Source organism: Dasypus novemcinctus, chromosome 7, assembly GCF_030445035.2.
Source record: "Dasypus novemcinctus isolate mDasNov1 chromosome 7, mDasNov1.1.hap2, whole genome shotgun sequence".
Taxonomy (NCBI): domain Eukaryota; kingdom Metazoa; phylum Chordata; class Mammalia; order Cingulata; family Dasypodidae; genus Dasypus; species Dasypus novemcinctus.
The window spans coordinates 44621089-44640745 of NC_080679.1; the positions used below are offsets into that span (position 1 = coordinate 44621089).

The 19657-nt window shown below is 38.9% G+C and overlaps 1 protein-coding gene across 4 annotated transcripts; it reads right to left on the reverse strand.

The window, feature by feature from the left end:
• Positions 1-2117: 2117 nt before the first annotated feature.
• On the reverse strand, positions 2118-17972 carry BZW1 (basic leucine zipper and W2 domains 1). 4 transcript variants are annotated; one of them, XM_071216200.1, is made up of 12 exons: positions 17133-17972; positions 15760-15833; positions 13983-14159; positions 12501-12595; positions 11825-11890; positions 10651-10786; positions 10028-10137; positions 9736-9906; positions 9132-9278; positions 8103-8241; positions 6728-6850; positions 2118-6306 (listed from the first exon to the last, which is right to left on the reverse strand). In XM_071216200.1, the coding sequence occupies exons 2-12, from the start codon at positions 15821-15823 to the stop codon at positions 6275-6277; spliced, it is 1260 nt and encodes a 419-aa protein (XP_071072301.1). In that variant the 5' UTR covers positions 15824-15833; positions 17133-17972; the 3' UTR covers positions 2118-6274. The 4 variants fall into 4 exon arrangements, with proteins under 4 accessions (XP_071072301.1, XP_058156382.1, XP_071072302.1 ...); XM_058300399.1 differs by lacking the exon at positions 17133-17972 and adding an exon at positions 16627-16759; XM_071216201.1 differs by lacking the exon at positions 17133-17972 and adding an exon at positions 16287-16355.
• Positions 17973-19657: the final 1685 nt, after the last annotated feature.

The window sequence follows — 19657 nt, forward strand, 5'->3', positions numbered from 1 at the left end:
GGTTCTCCCCACCGGGCGCACTCCCTGAGCATGGAGCTTCCCCACGCGGGGAACACCCCTGCGTGGCAGGGCACTCCTCGCACGCATCAGCACTGCGCATGGGCCAGTCACACACGGGTCAAGGTGGCCCAGGGTTCGAACCGCAGACCTCCCACGTGGTAGACGGACGTCCCAACCACTGGGCCAAGCCCGCTTCCCTCTAATATGTTTTTGATATCACCAATTGTCTTTCAGTCTAATGAGCTCTAGTTTTCTATTCAGATTTTTGAATTCTTCTTTTGCTTGCTCAACATCTTGATGTTGTTTACCTCTTAAAGCCATGTTGTCCTTCAAATCATTAACTGGATTTTGGAAATTTGTGTGCATCTTGATTAGCTGTCTCAAATCCTGCTTCTGGGGCTTTGATATATTCTTTTTCTTGGGCCATGTCTTCCATTTTCTTAACATGGCTCATAATTTAATTCTTTTACTGGTTATCTAGGCATCTGATTAGGAAGGTGAGATTCCTCAGATCTCAATTTCTCTTTCATAGGGTTTTAGTGGCCTAATTACCACTGTTCTTTCATTCTTCGTTCAACCTGTTCTGGGTCTTTAGGATTGTCCCTGTTAGTTGCTCAAAACTGGGCTCTAGATCCAATAATGGTTTGCTTATCTGCTTCCTAGGGCCTTGGGGAAGGTGGCCGTAAAGGCCAGAAAAAGTGCTACTTTTAAAATTTTGCCAAAAGATGGTGCTCTTTGGCAGTCCTCTCAGGTTAATGTCTTGTTGGAGTGTTATTTGCTGTGGGAGAGGTTGTGGCGGAAGCTGCCCGTTTTGCTGTTCTTTTCCTTTGTCCCTCTCTCTTTTGGGCATTGTCCAGCTGTCCCTCGGTCTTACAAACCCTAGATTTTTTTCCAGGCTGTTTTCTGTCCTGTTTTATTTGGAGAAGATAGCCCTACATCTTTCTAGTGCGTCATCTCCTCCCAAGTTTTTTTCTCCAATTTTAAATTGGGCCTTCTGTTGCTAGGATGTAGGTCTTAAATTCTGGATACTAAATCCTTATCAGACATATGGCTTCCAAATATTTTCTCCCATTCCGCAGGTTGTCTTTTACTTAAATCCTTTGATGCACAAAATTTTAAAATTTTGGTAAAGTTCCATGTCTTTTTTCATTTGCTGCTTATGCTTTTAGTGTAAAGTCTAAGAAACCACCACCTAACACAAGGTCCTGAAGATGTTTCCCTATGCTTTCTTCTGAGTCCTTTTAGGTTTTTGATCCCTTTTGAATTAATTCTTGCAATATATAGCATGAAGCAGGGGTCTACCTTCAATCTTTTACATACGGCCATCCACGTCTCCCAGCACCACTTGTTGAAGAGATTGGTCTTTCCCTACTGTGTGAACCTGGCACCTTTGTCAAAAGATCAACTTGCTGATTCCATTGGTTGATAAGTCTTTCCTTGTGCCAGTAACAGGAGTCAGTTACCTTTCAATAATGCAATTAAACTAGTGGATCTTTTCATAGGATCCTTCAGTACTCAGACTAATCCAGGATATACCAAGCTTGTTCTCATTTTAGTTAACATTTGCATTCTTACTATGTGACAAGTACTACTAGTAAGAGGGAAAAGTAAATTTAAAAGATCATGCAGGGTAGAAAAGAGGTTTTAAACTGTTAAACTACACTTGCACTTAAAAGTCCACTCTAGATGTTGTATGAAAAGACGAGAGGTCAAAAGTGGATGTAGACCACTTAATTAGTTAAGATACTGGTGGCCTGAATTAAGGTGGTGGCACTAGAGTTAAATTTGATCAGAATGGACAGGACTTGATCCATTAGATATGGGGGCTGAAAGGAAAGGGGCTTCAAGTTTTCTGGAGAGGATAGATGGAATCATTTTTTTAGGACATGAAGCTGTTATTTCTGGTACATGTACATGCTAGGTAAAAGTTTGAAACCTGAGTCCTACAAATGTAAAAGTGGACCCAGAGAAAAATAAGTCCTGGAGGCACAGGTCTTTATAGACTGTATTTTAAACATGGGGTAAATGGAAAGAAGTCAAAGGACTGAGGCCTACGGAACTCCAAAACTTAAAATTACTAGCATATAACAACCAATTCAACAGTCATGGCATTTCTCTTTATGTTAACAAGGAGTCTCATGAAATTTTATTAAATTTCAAGGGTACAGACAAGAAGCAAGATTCACAGTTAAACACAGAAATAATGCAGCAGTATAATTACTGGCTTGGATGGCTGTACTTGAAGTTGTTCAGTGCTAATAGCTATCTAAATTACCAGCTATCCTGTCTTGTCTAATAGTTTGCCACTCTAGAATCCATTACTACTAACTAAAATAGAAGTGTATTTAAAGAAAAAAAAACCAACTGTTTTCCTTAAAACACCAGAGAATATAGAATATCTTGCTGAACAAAAGGCTTTATTCTACAAATGTGTCCTTTAATTCCTCAATAGGGTTACCGTAAGTTAATTTTTAAGCACAGCCTTTAGGATTTCAGCTTTAAAAACAACAAACTATTTTTGCTCTTAGCATATTAGCATGACATAGCTCATAACTTGTTCAGCTATTTCAAAATGGTTACAATGACTGGAAAGTCCTTGAAACAGAACAGCCCAATTAAACTTGATAACTTTTAGCACCTAAATTCATTATACACATTTAATGGGCAGATTCCAGAATCTGCACTAGCACAACCATTAAAATTGTAATTGATGTCATAGTTTCTAACAAGTATACTGGTCCCTCTAAATAAAATCTTACCAAGTAACAGATCCAGCAGATTTTCACTACCGTCTACCCTAGGACACTTAGAGGCACCACAAGCAGATGTCCTTTTAATGTTCTGATTGAGTTACTAAATTGACTGTTATTGAGTGCATTTGCAAAGTATCCTTATCCTTTCAATTTACTAAGAGATGAAAGGATATCCTAGAGGATAGAGACTGTTAAGTACATATGGAAAATGACAATGATTGGATTTGACATGGCTGATAACTGCCCACAGTTAAATGAGAAGGAAAAAAAAAGCGGGGCAGGATAGTAGGAAAGCCTTTCTGAGCCGCACCAGGCTTTAAAAATACAATTATACATGGACAGGTTTAGGTACACATTCCACTGTATTTCAAGTTCTTAGAAGCCAATTATAAAGTCACTACTTAGAGAGCAAGTACTTATCACATGCTCCAGGTTCAACTTAAATTAAACCTACTGAAAAATCTTTGCTTCCTTGACAATTATGCTTTATATACCTTTAGACCTTAGGAGGCTGGTGAACAGAAACACTTAAATCAGAATTCTCATGGAAATATGAAGAAAATCTTCACAAAAGTTAATTTTGCTCAAAACTGTGGAATTCAGTAGTCCTAATATTGTAATGTACACTAAAACTTTGGCATCTATATTACATTTAGAGCCAACCAATGGTTCTAACGGTCAGTTCCTACAAGCAGCCTACTTTCATGAGTGTCATCAGTGAAATTTCAGTATCATTTATCAAAGTCTATTGTGCCTAACTTTTAATTAAAATATTCATCTAGAGGACTTTTCATAGAACAAAAGAAACCTGAATCATCCTACTTGTGATATTACAATCAAGAATCTGTTAGGACTTAAGAGCTAATGGAATATCATTTGTCTGATTGCCTAAGGTGGGACAGGATACAAAGTATAACTGTTCAAAAACGAATTAGACCCTTCTTAAAAAAACAAAGGGAGAGAGGGAGTAGGGCATGTATTCTCAATGAGGGATGAATAAAATCTTACTTTTTAACTAATACACCACAGATCACAGTGCACATTACAATATATCCATGGTATTAGGATTCCAAAGGAGCGCTATTAGGAAAAAAATAGTCTAATAAGGGTTCTTAGAGGAGAGTTGATTAGAGAAAGGTTGAAAATGCTGATTTAGAGTTGATCTCTCAGTTGCATGCATTTCCCCTCACCACCATCATTATGCTATGTCAAAATACTGCACAGTATTCTTGGTGTTTGGAGTTTTCCTAGGAGAAGACTAAGTATCTCCAGGACAATACTCTTAGAATAATTTAAGATTAAGAAACTTATGGCTTGCTCTAAACATGTTTAGTTATGGTATCTAAAATCAAGTCAGGAAAATCAACAAACACTTATTCAATCAAAATTAAAAGTACAATTTTAACATCTACATTAAGAATGACAATAGGTTGGCACTGGCAGCTGAGTTCCAAATTTACCATTAAAATTCCAAACGAAAATCTTTAGTCTTTTAATAAAGTATTCCTTTCTTTACAGGATATTGTCACAGGTAACATACTTTTATTATAATATTGTGCTGAGTTAGCACTACTGTCATGAGGAAAAAAATTCTGATCAAAGATCATAACGTAGTGCTGAAAGACCACACACCCTTGCTATAACATTCTATATAATAAAAAAGGTTACACTTTGTATGGCAGTAACATGCAATGATTTGGTCGTAGAAATGTTAAAGCAGTTTCAAGTACATCAGAATTGTGTAGGTCTTTATAGTTTAGGATGCATAAACTGAATAAAAGGAGCAAATACTTAACACAAAGAAAAGACAACTGAATGCAAAACATACAGAACTACTAGGTATTAACATGAAATTTAAAATAAAATAAAATAAAAAGATCTATAAAACCTAAGTGTAAGGATAGACTTTATTAAAAAAAAAAAAGCCTTTTGAGGACTACAAATTACAAAGTAAAAGCAGATCACTATGTAGAAATCTAGTGATTAACATTTTGCCTGTGCAAGAAAACTAGCAGAGTTATTCATTTTACAAATTTTCCCCATTCACAATGTTATCAGTTACAACGCTCTTCTTCATATGGTTACTTTATCTTTATTTCAAATTATATTACATGTTATTCCCTCAAGATGAATTTTTAAACAATAAATTCTTGGCTCATAAGGATGGCACCTTAGAAATGGGTAATTTCCACTCAGTCTCTGGTGGCATTATTCCAGGCTAATTTTTTTCACCCATCAGAAAACCTTCAAAATGTTCACTTTTAACATGAACTCTTTCTACCAAAAATGTGGCCACATTTTATTATGACTATATACACAGACAAGTAGCAGCAAGAAGAGAGATGAAAAATTAAAGGCAGCCATTAAAATAAATGAATCTATCATACAGAAGTAATGTTTGGCTCACGGCAATTAAAAAATGGCAACTAGGGAATGTTAGTAGCCCAATGCTTGAGTCATTACTGAGTATGTTAAGAGAATGAAGCCGGTCCAGTGTGATCAGGTGGGTATGTATCATCACTGCACCTCATTCTTTATAACAAATACTTTGAGTCAGTGAAGAATGTGAATTGTATTTAGTCCCACTTACAAAATATTTTACTGGGTTTAGTACTTCAGTAATTCCCTTTACTTGTACTCTTTTTATAATACTTTCCTAGCAATCCTCTTAAGTCAATTATGAGCATAACTACTTTGACAAGACATTTTTTAAAGGTATACTTGAGAATGGTTGTCTGAAAAGAATACCCATTTATTTTGAATGGAATTATAGTAACTAGTTTCTCAATGGGAAAAAAAACTTGGTGAACTTTCTTCTTCCCATCATCTCTGCCATATGTGATTTCCAAAAGATCTCACTTTTAAATTTGTTCTTCACGGCTTCACTAAGGAATGAAAACCAGTGAGCAAACAACTGAACTTAAAGACACGTGGGGTCAAAAATGCAAGAAAAATGCAGCAATGGTCTGAACACTCAAGATTCATGTTAATGAATTTAATTATTGTATATGAGATTTTCTTAGATCAATAGGGCTCTGGGCATAAAATACGCCACTTCTTCATTTCATATCAAATTATCACACAACTCATTGCTTTTTGAGACTCTGGTTACTTTTACAGTTTAATTTGCAAACAGAATTTTTATAACAAATTGTTTTTAACCAAATCATATCTTGAAAACTGTTTATATAGAAAACCCAGGGAATAAAGTAAACTGCTCACTGTGGAAGGCCTTAAATTACATTATTACAGTAGAAAATACAAGAGGTAGAAGATAACTGAAAAGACAAATGCAACATTAGATTAAAATCTATAGCTCCTGTAGCTACTTAAAACATGGTTTTAGAAACTAAACCCAACATTTTCAGTAACCATAGAAACAATTAAAATAAAATTTGCCATGAAAGCCCTTATATCATGCTTGATATAGGGAGGTAGGAAGATATAAGAACTAGGACACATGAGACATGACATTTTATCTACAACTCCTGTTTGCTTTACTGAGGGTGTAGTTTCAAAATTCAGTCCCCTTCTTCAGCTTCAGACTCAGATTCTAGAAAAGGGGAAAAATGTAGTCAAGCATTATATAATATCAGAAAGCAAAATTCCCATTTATAACCTTGAAGCTTTTTATTATAATAAAATGGAAATATTCTTCTAAGGGGGATGGTAAAACGTATTCATTTATGAATATAACAATTCACAAACATTTTAATAATTTCAAAAATTTCAATTTTTCTCATAAGAATGTTTAATATTATGGTTGAGCCATGAATATTCATTAATAATTAAAGCCTAGTTTTCCTCATCTGCCTTAAAGCAAATGACTCCTTACATGTCTGTCTAAGTGAACAAAATTTGTGCTCTAGGTACAAAACTGCATTGGAATGAAGGCACCATGTGTGGACACAAACGATGGCCATGTTAATATTAGTTTTCAGGCTTTACACCAAACCAACTGTGGAAAGACTTACCTTCTTCAGCATTTTTGAGCCACTCTACAAACTTTTTCATTTGCTCAAGGAAGACACTTTTCCCCTTTGCAACATGTGCATCTTTATACCACTTCAGAATGGGCTCTTCACTCAGGACTTCAGCTGTAAAGGAGAGTGATCATTGTATTTTGAACCAATTTTGACTATATACTTCTCTCTCTCAGACAGAGTTAGAAAGACCCAAGATGCAAATGCCTGCCTGGCAAACAAAATCCTACTGAAAAGTTAATTAAAGCAATTACAAGAAAAATAAGAGAAGATGAAATGTGAGCCCTATATTAAAGAGACTTTTATCAACCCATTGCCTTGTACAAACCTAACTGGAAAAAAATGTGAGTAAACCAGTGAGTCCCTCAAATGGGGGCAATTTTGACCCTCCGGACATTTGACAATGCCTGGAGACATTTTTGGTGAGTGATGTCTGCCACTGGCATCAAATGCGCAGAGGTCAGGGATACTGCTCACCTTACAATGCACAGGACAGCCTTCTACAACAAAGAATTATCTGACCCAAAATGCCATTAAGTGGTGAGGTTGAGAAACTCTGCATGAAAAGATTTCTAAGGATTTGCTTCTAAATAATCTGAGTAAGGGGTGGTACACAGGGGTATAGATCCAAGATTCCTAAAGCTGATAATCACCATAGCATGGACATATGAAGCTTATTACACTTTTCTTTTTCTTATAAGTGTTCTGGGGTTAGGGTACAACTGTTTTTTAAATTTATAATATAGGCACCAATAAAATTATCTATGAAAACTAGGAGGGAGAAGTAATTCATGTGCACACACACTACCCACTGGGATCAGTCCTGGTCTGATTTAGGTAGAATTAGAAAAAAAGTGTTATCACTAACCACAGTAAATTAACTAACTGCAATGGGCTCACTGCTAACAGTGGTCTTTTGTCTTGATTAACCACTTTCAAACGGTTTTCTGAAATATAGGACTACAGAAAAGGGAACGGTAAACTAAATAGCTGTTTCATTTTGTTTTGTTTAACAGAGCATTTTTAAACGGCCTTGAAGGAGAAGTTAAAGTCCATATTGGACAGTGGGTGAAGGAGAAGCAGTCTGGGAAGATTATAGAGAAGTGAGTAGTTTCTGGGGAAGGTAACTGGGGAATCTGATGTGGCCAGAGTATAAAAGAGGTCACATCATGACGGCTTTTAGATTTTACTTTGCTATTGAGGTTTTGAGATGTTTTAATATTAATGTTAAAAAGTAACCAATTTAATCAGATAACTCAAATCCTGTGACTGGAATAAAATACTTCAAACAACTAACCATTTGAATTATTTTAAGTAGCCAAGAGCTTTTAAGAAACGTATTAAAAATATTCAAAATTTACATTACCTTTATAAAAAAGCACCACTATTTTCTGGAAGGCTTTCATGAAATGAATGTTGTCATAACAATACTCCTGAATCTTCAGTAACAGAGTCAGCTCAGACTGACCTTGAGTAGTAAAGGCAGCAAGTAGAGGGCTGTATTGCTTTTAAACAGAAGGGAAGAAAATTCAGTCATTCATTACAATGACCACCTATTACAAAACTCCTAAAATACAGTATATAACTCATCTTTTATTATCACTGAGCAATAATCAATGAAAGTGGAAATTAAAAACAAGAAGAACAAAGCAGAAAAATCTACTAAGCGTCCTGGGAAGTGGATGTGGCTCAAACGATTGGGTTCCTGCCTACCACATGGGAGGTCCTGGGTTTCTTCCTTGGGTCTTTTATGTCCAAGACACACAAGGAGGAAATCATAATGAAAGGCACAAAACAAAGCAGGGGGTTGAGGTGGCTCAAGCGATTAGGCGCTTCCCTCCCATATGGGAGGTCCTAGGTTCGGTTCCTTGTGCCTTCTAAAAGAGAAAGTCGAGCACACAACAAACAGAAACAGCAAGTGCAAATAATGAGGGAGTGGGGAGAAATAAATAAAATAAAGATTGCTTCCATTTTCCAACATTCCCTCAAAAGCAAATAAAACAGCAGTTTTAAATTTTTAAATCCATGAACTAAAGAGGGGCCAAGTCAGGTCTGAAAGTGTTGTCATCGATAGTTAATGCTATCTGTATACTGGTATACAGATTTAAATTTTAAAATCCATGAACCAAACAGGGGCCAAGTCAGGTCTGAAAGTATTGTCATCAATAGTTTAAAAAAAAAGTTTTTAAAATTTAATTGCCTTTTAAAAAAAAGTTACATAGGTCACAAAAAATGTTACACTAAAAAATGTAAGAGGTTCTGCTATCTGTATGTATGTTGTATGTATACAGTAACCACAAGGAATGAAAAATCCTACAAGAAAACTATAATGACAGGTCACGTATCCTCACTAAAATGGAGAAAAATGTTTTTTGTCAAGGCATAGTTTTAATACCTTCAAGTGCTTGATGGCTTGCTCTGCTACAAGCTCCTCTTTTTTGTTCCATTCCACAGTGCTCATTACACTTGACCAGACTATTCCAATGACAACTGGTTCTGGGATGTTGTTTTTTTTCATCTCCTCCTTGACATATAAAATGATCTGTAAAAGAACCCAGGTTTAACAACAGAAGTCAGTTTTAATATTTATATACATCACATACCAAATTGAGATCTTCTGCAAAAGGCATAAAAATATCTTTCCATACAAATGGCACACGTGTAGCATGTATCAGAGAACTTTTAGAATTTAAAGGGAACTCTAGTTCAAATCTCTCATCTTACACATAGGCAAACTGCTAGGAAGGGACTGAGACAGAAATCAAAATAAGGTCTGTCCAGTGGCTTGCATGCTACAAACACCCAAGTGTCATGATTTCTGGGTACCAGTAACGCACTAAGTAAGTACATGAAGAATACTCTGGCAACACCCCACTATAACATTCTGTAGCTATTCAAACTCACTCTGATGAAATATCTTAAAGTTTCTCAAATACGTTAAGAAATTTTTTTTGCAACATCTTAGCCATGTAAAGATGGTTTAAACAAAAATATCTTACATCCTTAAACGGATCACCACGTGACATCTGTTCTTGAAGTTCTTTCTGGAGCTCCTTACGAGCTCCTATGGTTTGCTGATTGCGAACATACTCAGAAAGCTCTTTCAAGCCTGCCTCAGTAAAATACTTTGTGAAGTGTTCGACGCTTTGCTTATTTGCAGGAAAAAGTTCCTGAAAGAAGAATTTAATGTGGTTAAAGTGGTCTTTAAATAATCACATTAGGAAAAATATTCTCCTCCTTCCTTTTAGATTAAAAGTTAGAAGTTTCCCACAGGAATGGAAAGTTACAAACCATCAGTCTGTTATCCATGCTGACTTTCCGAAGACTTGCAGCTACTGCATTGATATCTTTTTCATTTATCCATGATTTAAAGAGCTTTACAGCAAAAGCTGCAGAAACTCCTGTAGAAAAATAAGAGTTTACTTAAAAATACCTTCCTGGATTTCAACGTACTTCACCCCCTAACTTACCCCTGAATGTTACTCTGCTGCTGCTTACAATTTCACTCAAATTCTCTACTCTACCATTTGCTAGTTGGGAATTCCCAGCCAAGTTAAACTGTTTTCTAATGTGTAAATTGAGGGTAACAGTTCGCATATCTTATAGGGCTATTTTGAGAATTGAATTCAGTGATGGAAATTACAATAGGGAGATAATTTTTCTTTTCAGCTTGATAATTTTCCCTAATCTCACTGTCTCTATTAAAGATACTGAGTCTTCCAATTGAAATTAAGTCTTTTCCTATGTTCACACAGCATTTTTTAACACTTTCATTACATATAATCACATTCTGTCTTTCACACGTCACAGCTATGAAGAGTAAACAATATCCTAGCTTCTATGTTCATTTTTCATGCTCTTATCTACCCAACCCTCACCTAACTGAAGACCATACTTTACCAAAAGTTGATTACCTTCTTTAACCAAATTCTCATTATAAAGGCTATTAAGAATGGATGCATTAAGTGTCCCATTAGCCAGAAGTACACCAGTCAACATAGCCAGCTTGTTCCTTTCTGACTCTGAAAAACCCTTTAAGAACAGCAGCAGCTATAAAAGAAAATGGTTAAGGGTTATAAGAGAAATTGCATTATATTAAGAGAAGCATAAAACATTTTATAATGGTTACAAGTGTGGGCTCTGAGGTCTAACTGCCCAAGCTTACATCTCAGTTGTAATACTCAATAGGTGGGTGATCTTGGATACGTTACTTAACCTCTTTATGCCTTAGTTTCCTCACGTATAAAATGTTCCTCACAATTTTTATAAGTATTAAATGAATTAAAATAATGAGAACAGTGCCTGGTACTCAACGAATGTTACTATGCATGTTACAGTACTAGATTTTCTGATCACCTATATATGGAATATCCAACAGACTATGTCTCATATAACAAGCATGCAAAATTCCTTTTAAAGATTTTGTTAAGTTCTGAGTCTCTACCCTTCAACCTTCTGAACAACTCCCATTCACTTCACTATGATATTTACCTATTTGCCACTTGGACACAGAGCTAAGAAACAGCAAATTATAAACTGTATTCCAAAGACAGCCTACCTAAATATCTAAAATTAACCTTTTTGGGAAGCGGACTTGGCCCAACTGATAGGGCGTCCGCCGACCACATGGGAGGTCCACGGTTCAAACCCAGGGCCTCTTGAACCGTGTGGAGCTGGCCCACGTGCAGTGCTGATGCACACAAGGGTATCCCCTGTGTAGGGGAGCCCCATGCACAAGGAGTGCACCCCATAAGGAGAGCTGCCCAGCGCAAAATAAAGTCCAGGAGTCCAGCCTGCCCAGGAGTGGCGGCCACACACACGGAGAGCTGACGCAACAAGATGAATGCAACCAAGAGACACAGATTCCTGGTGCTGCTGACAAGAACAGAAGCAGACACAGAAGAACATACAGCAAATGGACACAGAAAACAGACAACGGGGGTGGGGGGAGAAGGGGAGAGAAATAAAAAAAAAATAAATCTTAAAAAAATAAAAATTAACCTTTGACAGAAAAGGGATCTTTTCTTTTAACTTTCCCCCCTTTGACCCCAATATTTTCTTTTCCGCAAAGCAAACTGCTTCTCATACCTTTTTAACTTCATCTTCAAAACCTTTCTCCAGGTATTTGTAGCGCCTGATTAACTTGTTAAAAACCTATGAAGAATATTAAATGAATTAATGTGTAATTTCCTATGTGCAGATGCTGGATCCCTAAAAAAGCTAGGCCAGGACTTTCCATATTATCTCTAGGACAAAATAAGCTGTCTAAACCAACTTGAGAAGGTTTTATCAACTCCCAAACTCTGCAACATATTAATGCTGTTAACACTTTTATTATAACCACTCCTCAATATATTTTTATTACTGTGTGTTAAAGGGAGGCCTAATTATTGCTCAGATAAAAAGTGTCTACCTATTTACAGGATATTGACAAATTAAGATCATAAAATACAGACAAAGGAATTGGTTTACCCTTTCAGTTTGACATTATTCTAAAAATGGAATGGTTCCAGAGACAAATAGGAGAAGAAAAGCTAATTTCTTTTTTTTCCTACTGTTTTCCTCAGCACTTTGAAGCTTCTAATTCATTATACTGCACGAAGAAAAGTATCCTTAAAACTTCGGTTCAAAACTAGCTTAAGTCAATGCTGAGAAAGTATCAAATTCCTTCAACATTCTACTTTCAGTCTCTTAAAAGCAGAATATTCCTTAAACATTATTCAGATGAACAGCACCTAACTAAAAAGAAGTAAAATTTTACTACCTGAGCAAATGCTTGCATGGTCTCTAAGTCTTCTTGTGCTGCAAACACACAGACATCTGTACGCATCATGTCATCTGCCAATGTACCACCTGGGGCTGAAGTATATTTTACAAAAAATTTCCAGTAACCATCAATTTTAATTAATAATCACTTAAACCTTACTTTCTATAAAGATTTTTATTATATAATTCACTTCAGTACCCTAATGAAGCTCACTGCATTAGCCATTCTACAGTGTCAACCTGTCACTCACTTGGAAATGTTCAGATCTGGATTTGACATATATATATCTTTCCATATAGACAAAAATCCTGTCAAACTTCCAAGAGGCTATGCTCTAAAACTCCCTCAAATTAAAGAGGCTTTATCTTTTAGATACATTCTTAAGTATTTATGGAAAATTTATGATTTATGATATTTATTTTAAAATACAGGAGATGAGGTTGAATTTAGTGGGCATACAGATGAAGTAAGATAGCATACTGATAATTGCTATAGTAGGTCACAGATCAGCAATGTGCAATACTAGTCTCTAGCGTATGTTTGAAATTTTTCTAAATGTTTTAAAGAGAATTTAAAAAATACATTTATTCACTGTGAAGGCATATGTGCTGAAAGCACTGTTATGTCATCCATAACTATTTGTCAACTGGACATATTTCAGAATTACTGTCTACAAGCAACTGGTAGCAAAGGAATGTTTCTGACAAAAAAATAGCCTTATCAATAACAGAATTATGAACACAAAAATAGAATCTTTCCATCTTACTACAAACTAGTCATACAATCAAAGAAATATTCATTTGACTAGACATTATAAGGTTTGGACTTTAAATTCCTGGTTGTTTGACTGCATGTAAGTAACATGTGAAAATGAAGTGTTAATACAATGTTACTGTGAAAAATTATGAAATAACTTTAAAGAGCTAGGCATATGAAATGACCAACATCATTTGCAGCTATATAACTAAGTAGCACATTCTGCTAACACATCCTGAGCTGCAAGGGTAGGGGGTATTAATAATGGCAGTGTCATCTGAACAGTTCCACGAGCCACATAAGTAATTAAAAAATCTTCTAGTAGCTGTATTAAGTATAACAAGTAAAACTAATTTTAATCCAGCACAGCAAAATTATCATTTCAACATGTAAGTAATACATAAAATACTACTGAGACACTTTAAATTCATTTTTTTATATTAAATCTTGAGGTAGGGGTTTCGTCATTAACTGCGACTGTTCAAACACAGGTTGGAAAAACCACTGATCAGGGATGTCATAGGAATTTATGTATCAGAGAAGATCTCAAAGATTATGATTCTGTAACAGACTTCAAATATGAGGATAGACAGAGCCAGGCAATCTCCTAATTTACTAAGATTTGGGAGTAAATAAATGGATTGTCAAATAGTTCATTTTTTGGATTCTCAATTCCACATATTGAACTTCCCTAAATTATTAAGCCCACAAAACCCCACTTACCCAGCATTCCACCGGCCACCAAAATGTCAAAGAGTGTTTCTGCATATCGGCGGTAATCAAGTTTTGCTCCAGAAGCATCAAGAAACTTTGCTACTGCTTCCAAATCAGTACCAGTTTCAGTTAAGCCTTGAATAATACAGTCCTGAAACTGAGTAGGGTCAAACCTCTCTTTTTCATCTGGGGGAAAACCAAGAAAGCAAACACAAAAGTTAGACTGCCCAAACCAGATAGGAAGACACCCTTTGCAAACTTCCCCCACTGAAAGCACAGGAGAGTTTAGTCACAAGAATTGTTGTGGCCTTTCACCTATTACCACTTTCTCAAACAAGTTTCCTAAGTTAGCTAAATCTGCTAGAGTGTGATCCTACCGCCATGAGTTGACCTTTGCTAATTTCTACCTGGAATGCTTGCCCACTGCCTCTTGGTTTTTCTGAAATTTAGGCCATCATCCATACCCTTAGGTAAGTTTGACTCCTCAGTGAAATTCAGCCCAACACTGGAGTTCTTGGTTCTTTTCTATAAATAAATGCCCATAGCACTTGCCTAATTCTCCATGCCTCAATTTCCCTACTATAAAACAGAGATTAAGAGAAGTACCATTCTCACAAAGTTGTAATAAGTATTAATTTCCCTATCTAGGTTAGATTCTATAAATCTTTCGAGTAGTATCTTCTTTCTTTTACAACACTAGAACCTAGAACTTGTTCAATAAATGTTTTGATTCTTCCAAAAATAATAATTAAACTATTTGTTATTGTTTATATAAAGGTTATGATACAATTAACCTACATACACACTCAGAGGACACAGACTTTTTTCCATTAGTGCAGAATTGCTTTGGGTTTAGAACTTCTGTTCCTCGTCTTAAATAAACTTACTAGCTAAATTTAAATGAATTGGGACAGATGTGAGTCAAATCATATTCTGGTTTCCTCATGGTCACTAAAAGGGTACTATGATCAGTGATTACAGACGATTTTAAAAATATAACTCTCAAAGTACCTGCTACACAGGGCTGAAACAGAAAAACAAAATTTATGACCAGTAGCTGACCCAATTCTCCATTTCCTCAAAACATTCTGTAAAATAAACTTAATGTGTGATTTTGAGCAAATAACATTGTAAAGTGCTTTGGGAAAATATTAGTCCTATTACAAACTATATTTGAGACCAAATCTTATTTAGCTTTCTATCAATAGCCCAGTGTCTTGCTCCAGAATATTCACTTAAGTACTCACCAATGCAGACAAATAATTAATATAATTCTAGTACTTTTTCTACTAGATTTGTGACACAAATATTTAAGCATTTCAAAAGACATTTATAATTACAACACACAACCTATTCCATAATTAACGTCCATGTTTAAAGTCTGATTTTTCTCACACATCTTCAAAGTACGAAGGAAATTAGTGATCACTTAGGAGACTCTTTTTATAAATTAACTTTTGCTCAAGCAAGAATTTTACTTAAATGAAGTTGTGAGCTAGAGCTAACATAGCCATACTTAAGGTACTTTATCTCATATTTACTTATCTCACACTAAAAAAGAACATTCACTAACCTGCTTAGAGATATACTGACACAAAACTAAAAGGCTTTTGGGGAAAGCAGTAGAAATATTAAAGGTGTAGGTAAAATGACAGTTAACTAGAAATCCAAGTTCCTTTCTGTTTTTTTCTCTTGATGTTTTAGTACTAAGCAATTGCCTGCCAGAAGAACAAAGATATAAAAGAAAAGTATTCTCAAGGTTGAAAGAGATAATAAAGACTTTTACCTCTTTTCCTAGTTTTAAAACGCTGGCCTGATAGCGTTGGCTTTTGCTGCTTTTGATTATTCATAAAAGACACCCTAAGAAAAGAGAAATAAGGCCTTAAAAAACACCAGTGTCATAATATTTTTTTCCCAAAACATCAAACCTTGGTCTAATCACATACAAATCAAATAGAACACACATTTGCACCTTGATAATATACCCAGGTGCAGGTACAAAATATTACCTTCGATCAAATTAAAAATAACTTCTGTTTAGCATTTCTCCCTACAAGAAATTGTTTAAAGAAGTGCTGTGTGGGGTAGTAGATGTCGCTCAGTGACTGAGCGTCTGCTTCCCTTGTATGAGGTCCGGGATTCAATCCGCGGTACCTCCTAGAAATAAAGAAGTGCTGTGAGTGCACCTCTAAATGACTCTACAGCGCCGGGCATGGTGGCAACCACCCATCATAAGCCTAATTGTTTAGTTCTTCCCAAATAAGTTGGCTTACATCTTCCAATACATCTAAACATCAAAGAGAAGATTTTCACCATTAGGGAAGTATCCAAAACGCGGGTCTCAATCTCAAATCACTGTCAAAAGGTCGGTCCCTTCGGAGAAGCCTGGTTGAGCAGAACCCCTCTAAAGTTATGCACGTGACGGCAGCGGCCGCTAGCACGACTCCAGCCTGCAATGTAACTGAGCGCGGGCCCAGCCTCCAGGGCTCCAGACCTCACAAAACTAAGCCTCCGCCCTCCGGCACAAGCCTCGCTGTCCACACCCTTTCCTCGCCTCTCACTCTGGCGATAGATGACCCGCCCTCACCCCGAGCCCCCTTGGCCACAACGGGGCGCCGTAGGGGCCCGCCTCGCCCGTGGTCCCTTCACTGACCCCGTCGCCGGTGGTGGTGGCCGCCGCAATGAGCGAACCACAGGAGCCGAGGCGCTTCGCGCCGGGGCCCCCGCCGCCCCGTACATTCGCCCGCCCTCCAGCGAAAGCAGCTGCGGAGGAGGCGGCCGCAGTGGTGGTGGCGGCTCCTCCGCCCCGCCCGTCCGGAACACCCCCCCCCTCCCCACGCGTACACCACCCAACAGAGGGCCCGGCGGCTTTGTTACCCAGGCCGGGCAGGGCCCGGAGGGGGGCCCGCCTAGGCCACGACCTCCGCCGCTGGCGCCGCGCCCCCAGGCCCCAGATCCCGACCGAGACCGCCACCTCCGCTCCTCGGCTGCCCACTGAAGCGGCGGCCCCAGCTCTCGAATCCAGGCCCCGGATCTGGCCCGGCCTCCGTTCGGGCCCATCCAAGCCGGGCCGCACCGGGTCGCCCTCCTTCCTCGCCCTCTGCCCGGCGAAGAGGGGCCGCAACCTCGGCTCGATGCGAGCAGGACGCCATGCCTCACCGAATTTAAGGCGAAGAGGAAAGAGCCAGAAATCCCCGATGTGGCGGCAACTGCGGCGGTGTCTCCTCTGCAACCGGAACTAACGCGAGGAGGAGGAGGAGGCAAAGGCAAGAGGTGCCACCCCCGCCCCGGCCGGTCTCCTATCGCGAGATCGCTTCTTTCTGCCTCTTCCAGGCCCCTCCCCGGTTGCGGCCGTCTGCCTGCGCGTATTTCATTCTTCAGGGTGGGGTAGCAGGAAAAGGCAGGGAGCGGGGGTTTTCAGGACTTCTTTCTTCCCTTTTGGGTTCCAGGTTTCCTAGACGTTTATGTTAGACTAGCCTTTTTTCTTCTGTCGTGAAGTCATCCGGCCGCTTCGCACACGGAGGGGTTGGAAAAACGAACACCCCCTCCCTCAGTTTCAGGAAGTTGGACGCGTCTGCTCTCCTCCCTTCTCTGCCGACCCCCTCCTCCGTCGCCGGAAGTCGAAACGGGGAGGGCTCTGGCCCAAAGTGGGCTGAAGTGAGGTGGGTCCGGGGCGTTTGGGGCCCAGCGAGCGGCGCTCGGAAGAAGGCCGTGCCGCACTTGTATTCCGGCCGAGTTGGCAGAGCTGACTCAGGCTGAGGCCGAAGCTGGGCGAGGTGGGCTCGAGTATTGTCCCTGGCAGGAGTGAGGAGGATCCAGGCACAGAGTCCAGGAGGGAAATTTTGCTCTTCCGCTGCGACCGGCCGCTTTTTTCCAAGTTGATGGTTGTGGGGACTCTGCATCAGAATCCCCTGGAGGGCTTGTTAAAACAGAGATTGCTGGGCCTCACGCGCAGTTTCTAATTTTGTAGGTCTGAATATGGGACCCGAGAACGTGTTTTTTTTTTTTTTTTTTTTTTTTGAGAATGTGCATTTCTAACAAGTTCTAGGTGACGCTGATACTCCCAGTTTAGGGACGGCACTTTGGAGGGCCATTGAATTGGAGGGAATATAATCAGGGAGCTGGAGCTGGGTTAGGTAAGACAGCAGTTGTGAAAAGCACTGTGACTGTTTTAAAAAACGCTGTTCGAGTAGAGATGCACCGTATTTCCAGGAGGTAGCCTAATTTTTTTTAATTGATTTTGTAAAAATATTACATTAAGAAAATAATATGAGGTCCCATTCAACCCCACCACCCCCACCCCACCACTGCCCCCCCAGCAACACTCACTCCCATCATCATGATACATCCATTGCATTTGGTAAGTACCTCTCTGGGCATTTCTGCACCTCATGGTCAGTGGTCCATATCATGGCCCATACTCTCCCACATTCCATCCAGTGGGCCCTGGGAAGATTTACAATGTCCCGTGATTGCCCCTGCAGCACCATCCAGGGCAATTCTAAGTCCCAAAGGCGCCTCCACATCTCATCTCTTCCTGCCATTCCCCATACCCATATCAGCCACCATGTCCACTTTTCCCACTCCACTCCAATGCCACCTTTTCTCTGTGGACCTTGGATTGGTTATGTCTGTGGCATCTCTATGTCAAGAGGAAGCTCAGATTCCACATGGATACTGGATGCAATCCTCCTGCTTTCAGTTGTAGGCACTCTAGGCTCCATGGTGTGGTGGTTGTCCTTCTTCAACTCCATCTTAGCTGAGTGAGGTGAGTCCAATAAATCAGATTGTAGGAGCTGAAGTCTGTTGAGGCTCAGGGCCTGGCTATCATATTGTCAGTCCAGAGATTCAAATCCCCTAAATATATCTTAAACACCAACACCAACTACAACTCCAGCACAGTAGCATGAAAGTCTTATGAAGAGAGATCCCATCTGAGTCCAGATTCATCACGCATAAACACCAGCTCCAAAGAAGGGCCATCTGACATGGCAGTGAACCCCATCTGCCATGACCATAGAGCCCGTGGGTCTCTCTAGCCCTCAAAGGAACCAATACCTGGGGTTGTATCTACTTTATCTGTCTCATAGATTCTGCTCAGTTGTGCATAAGGGCAATCCTTCTGACAGCCTCCAGACTCTTTTTTAGAGACTCGTAGCCATATAAACTCATTTCTCCTTTCCATTTCCCCCTTACATTAGGTCAAACAGCATTTTAAAGTCATGTTATTATATGTAGACAGGGATATTCTGCTAGATCCGCATTGAACCTTCAATTCAAGGTCATTTTCCAGTTGCATCATCAGTTGATACTTGATAGTGATCCCTTGGTGCCAGGGAGGCTCATCCCCGGGTGTCATGTCCCACGCTGGGGGGAAGGCATTGCATTTACATGCTGAGTTTGGCTTCGAGACTTAGCCTAATGTTTTTATTCCCTGCTGTTGTACCTACGTTGTTTCTCTCTGTCCATCAGCTTCCTAATGTTACCTTCCCTGGACTCTACTTCTCTTATAAAACATTTTGGGGAAAAATAATCTATATTAGTTGGCTTCTTTTCCTTGATTGCTTTTCTCTAATACTAGTTGTCCTCTTCCCCCAACTTCATGGGAAATTACTTTTTCATAGTTCTTCCCTGAAATTATTGCCAAATCCAGTGAGTTTAAGTTGTCACCCTCCTTACCACCT

Coding starts and splice junctions, on each gene's coding strand:
- BZW1 (XM_058300399.1), bottom strand. CDS start 16,712: ATGTACGGGGCGGCGGGGGCCCCGGCGCGAAGCGCCTCGGCTCCTGTG. Junction 10,787..11,824: donor TTGAAGATGAAGTTAAAAAG/GTATGAGAAGCA, acceptor TTTCTTTTATAG/CTGCTGCTGTTCTTAAAGGG. Junction 6,307..6,727: donor GCTCAAAAATGCTGAAGAAG/GTAAGTCTTTCC, acceptor CCCCTTTTCTAG/AATCTGAGTCTGAAGCTGAA.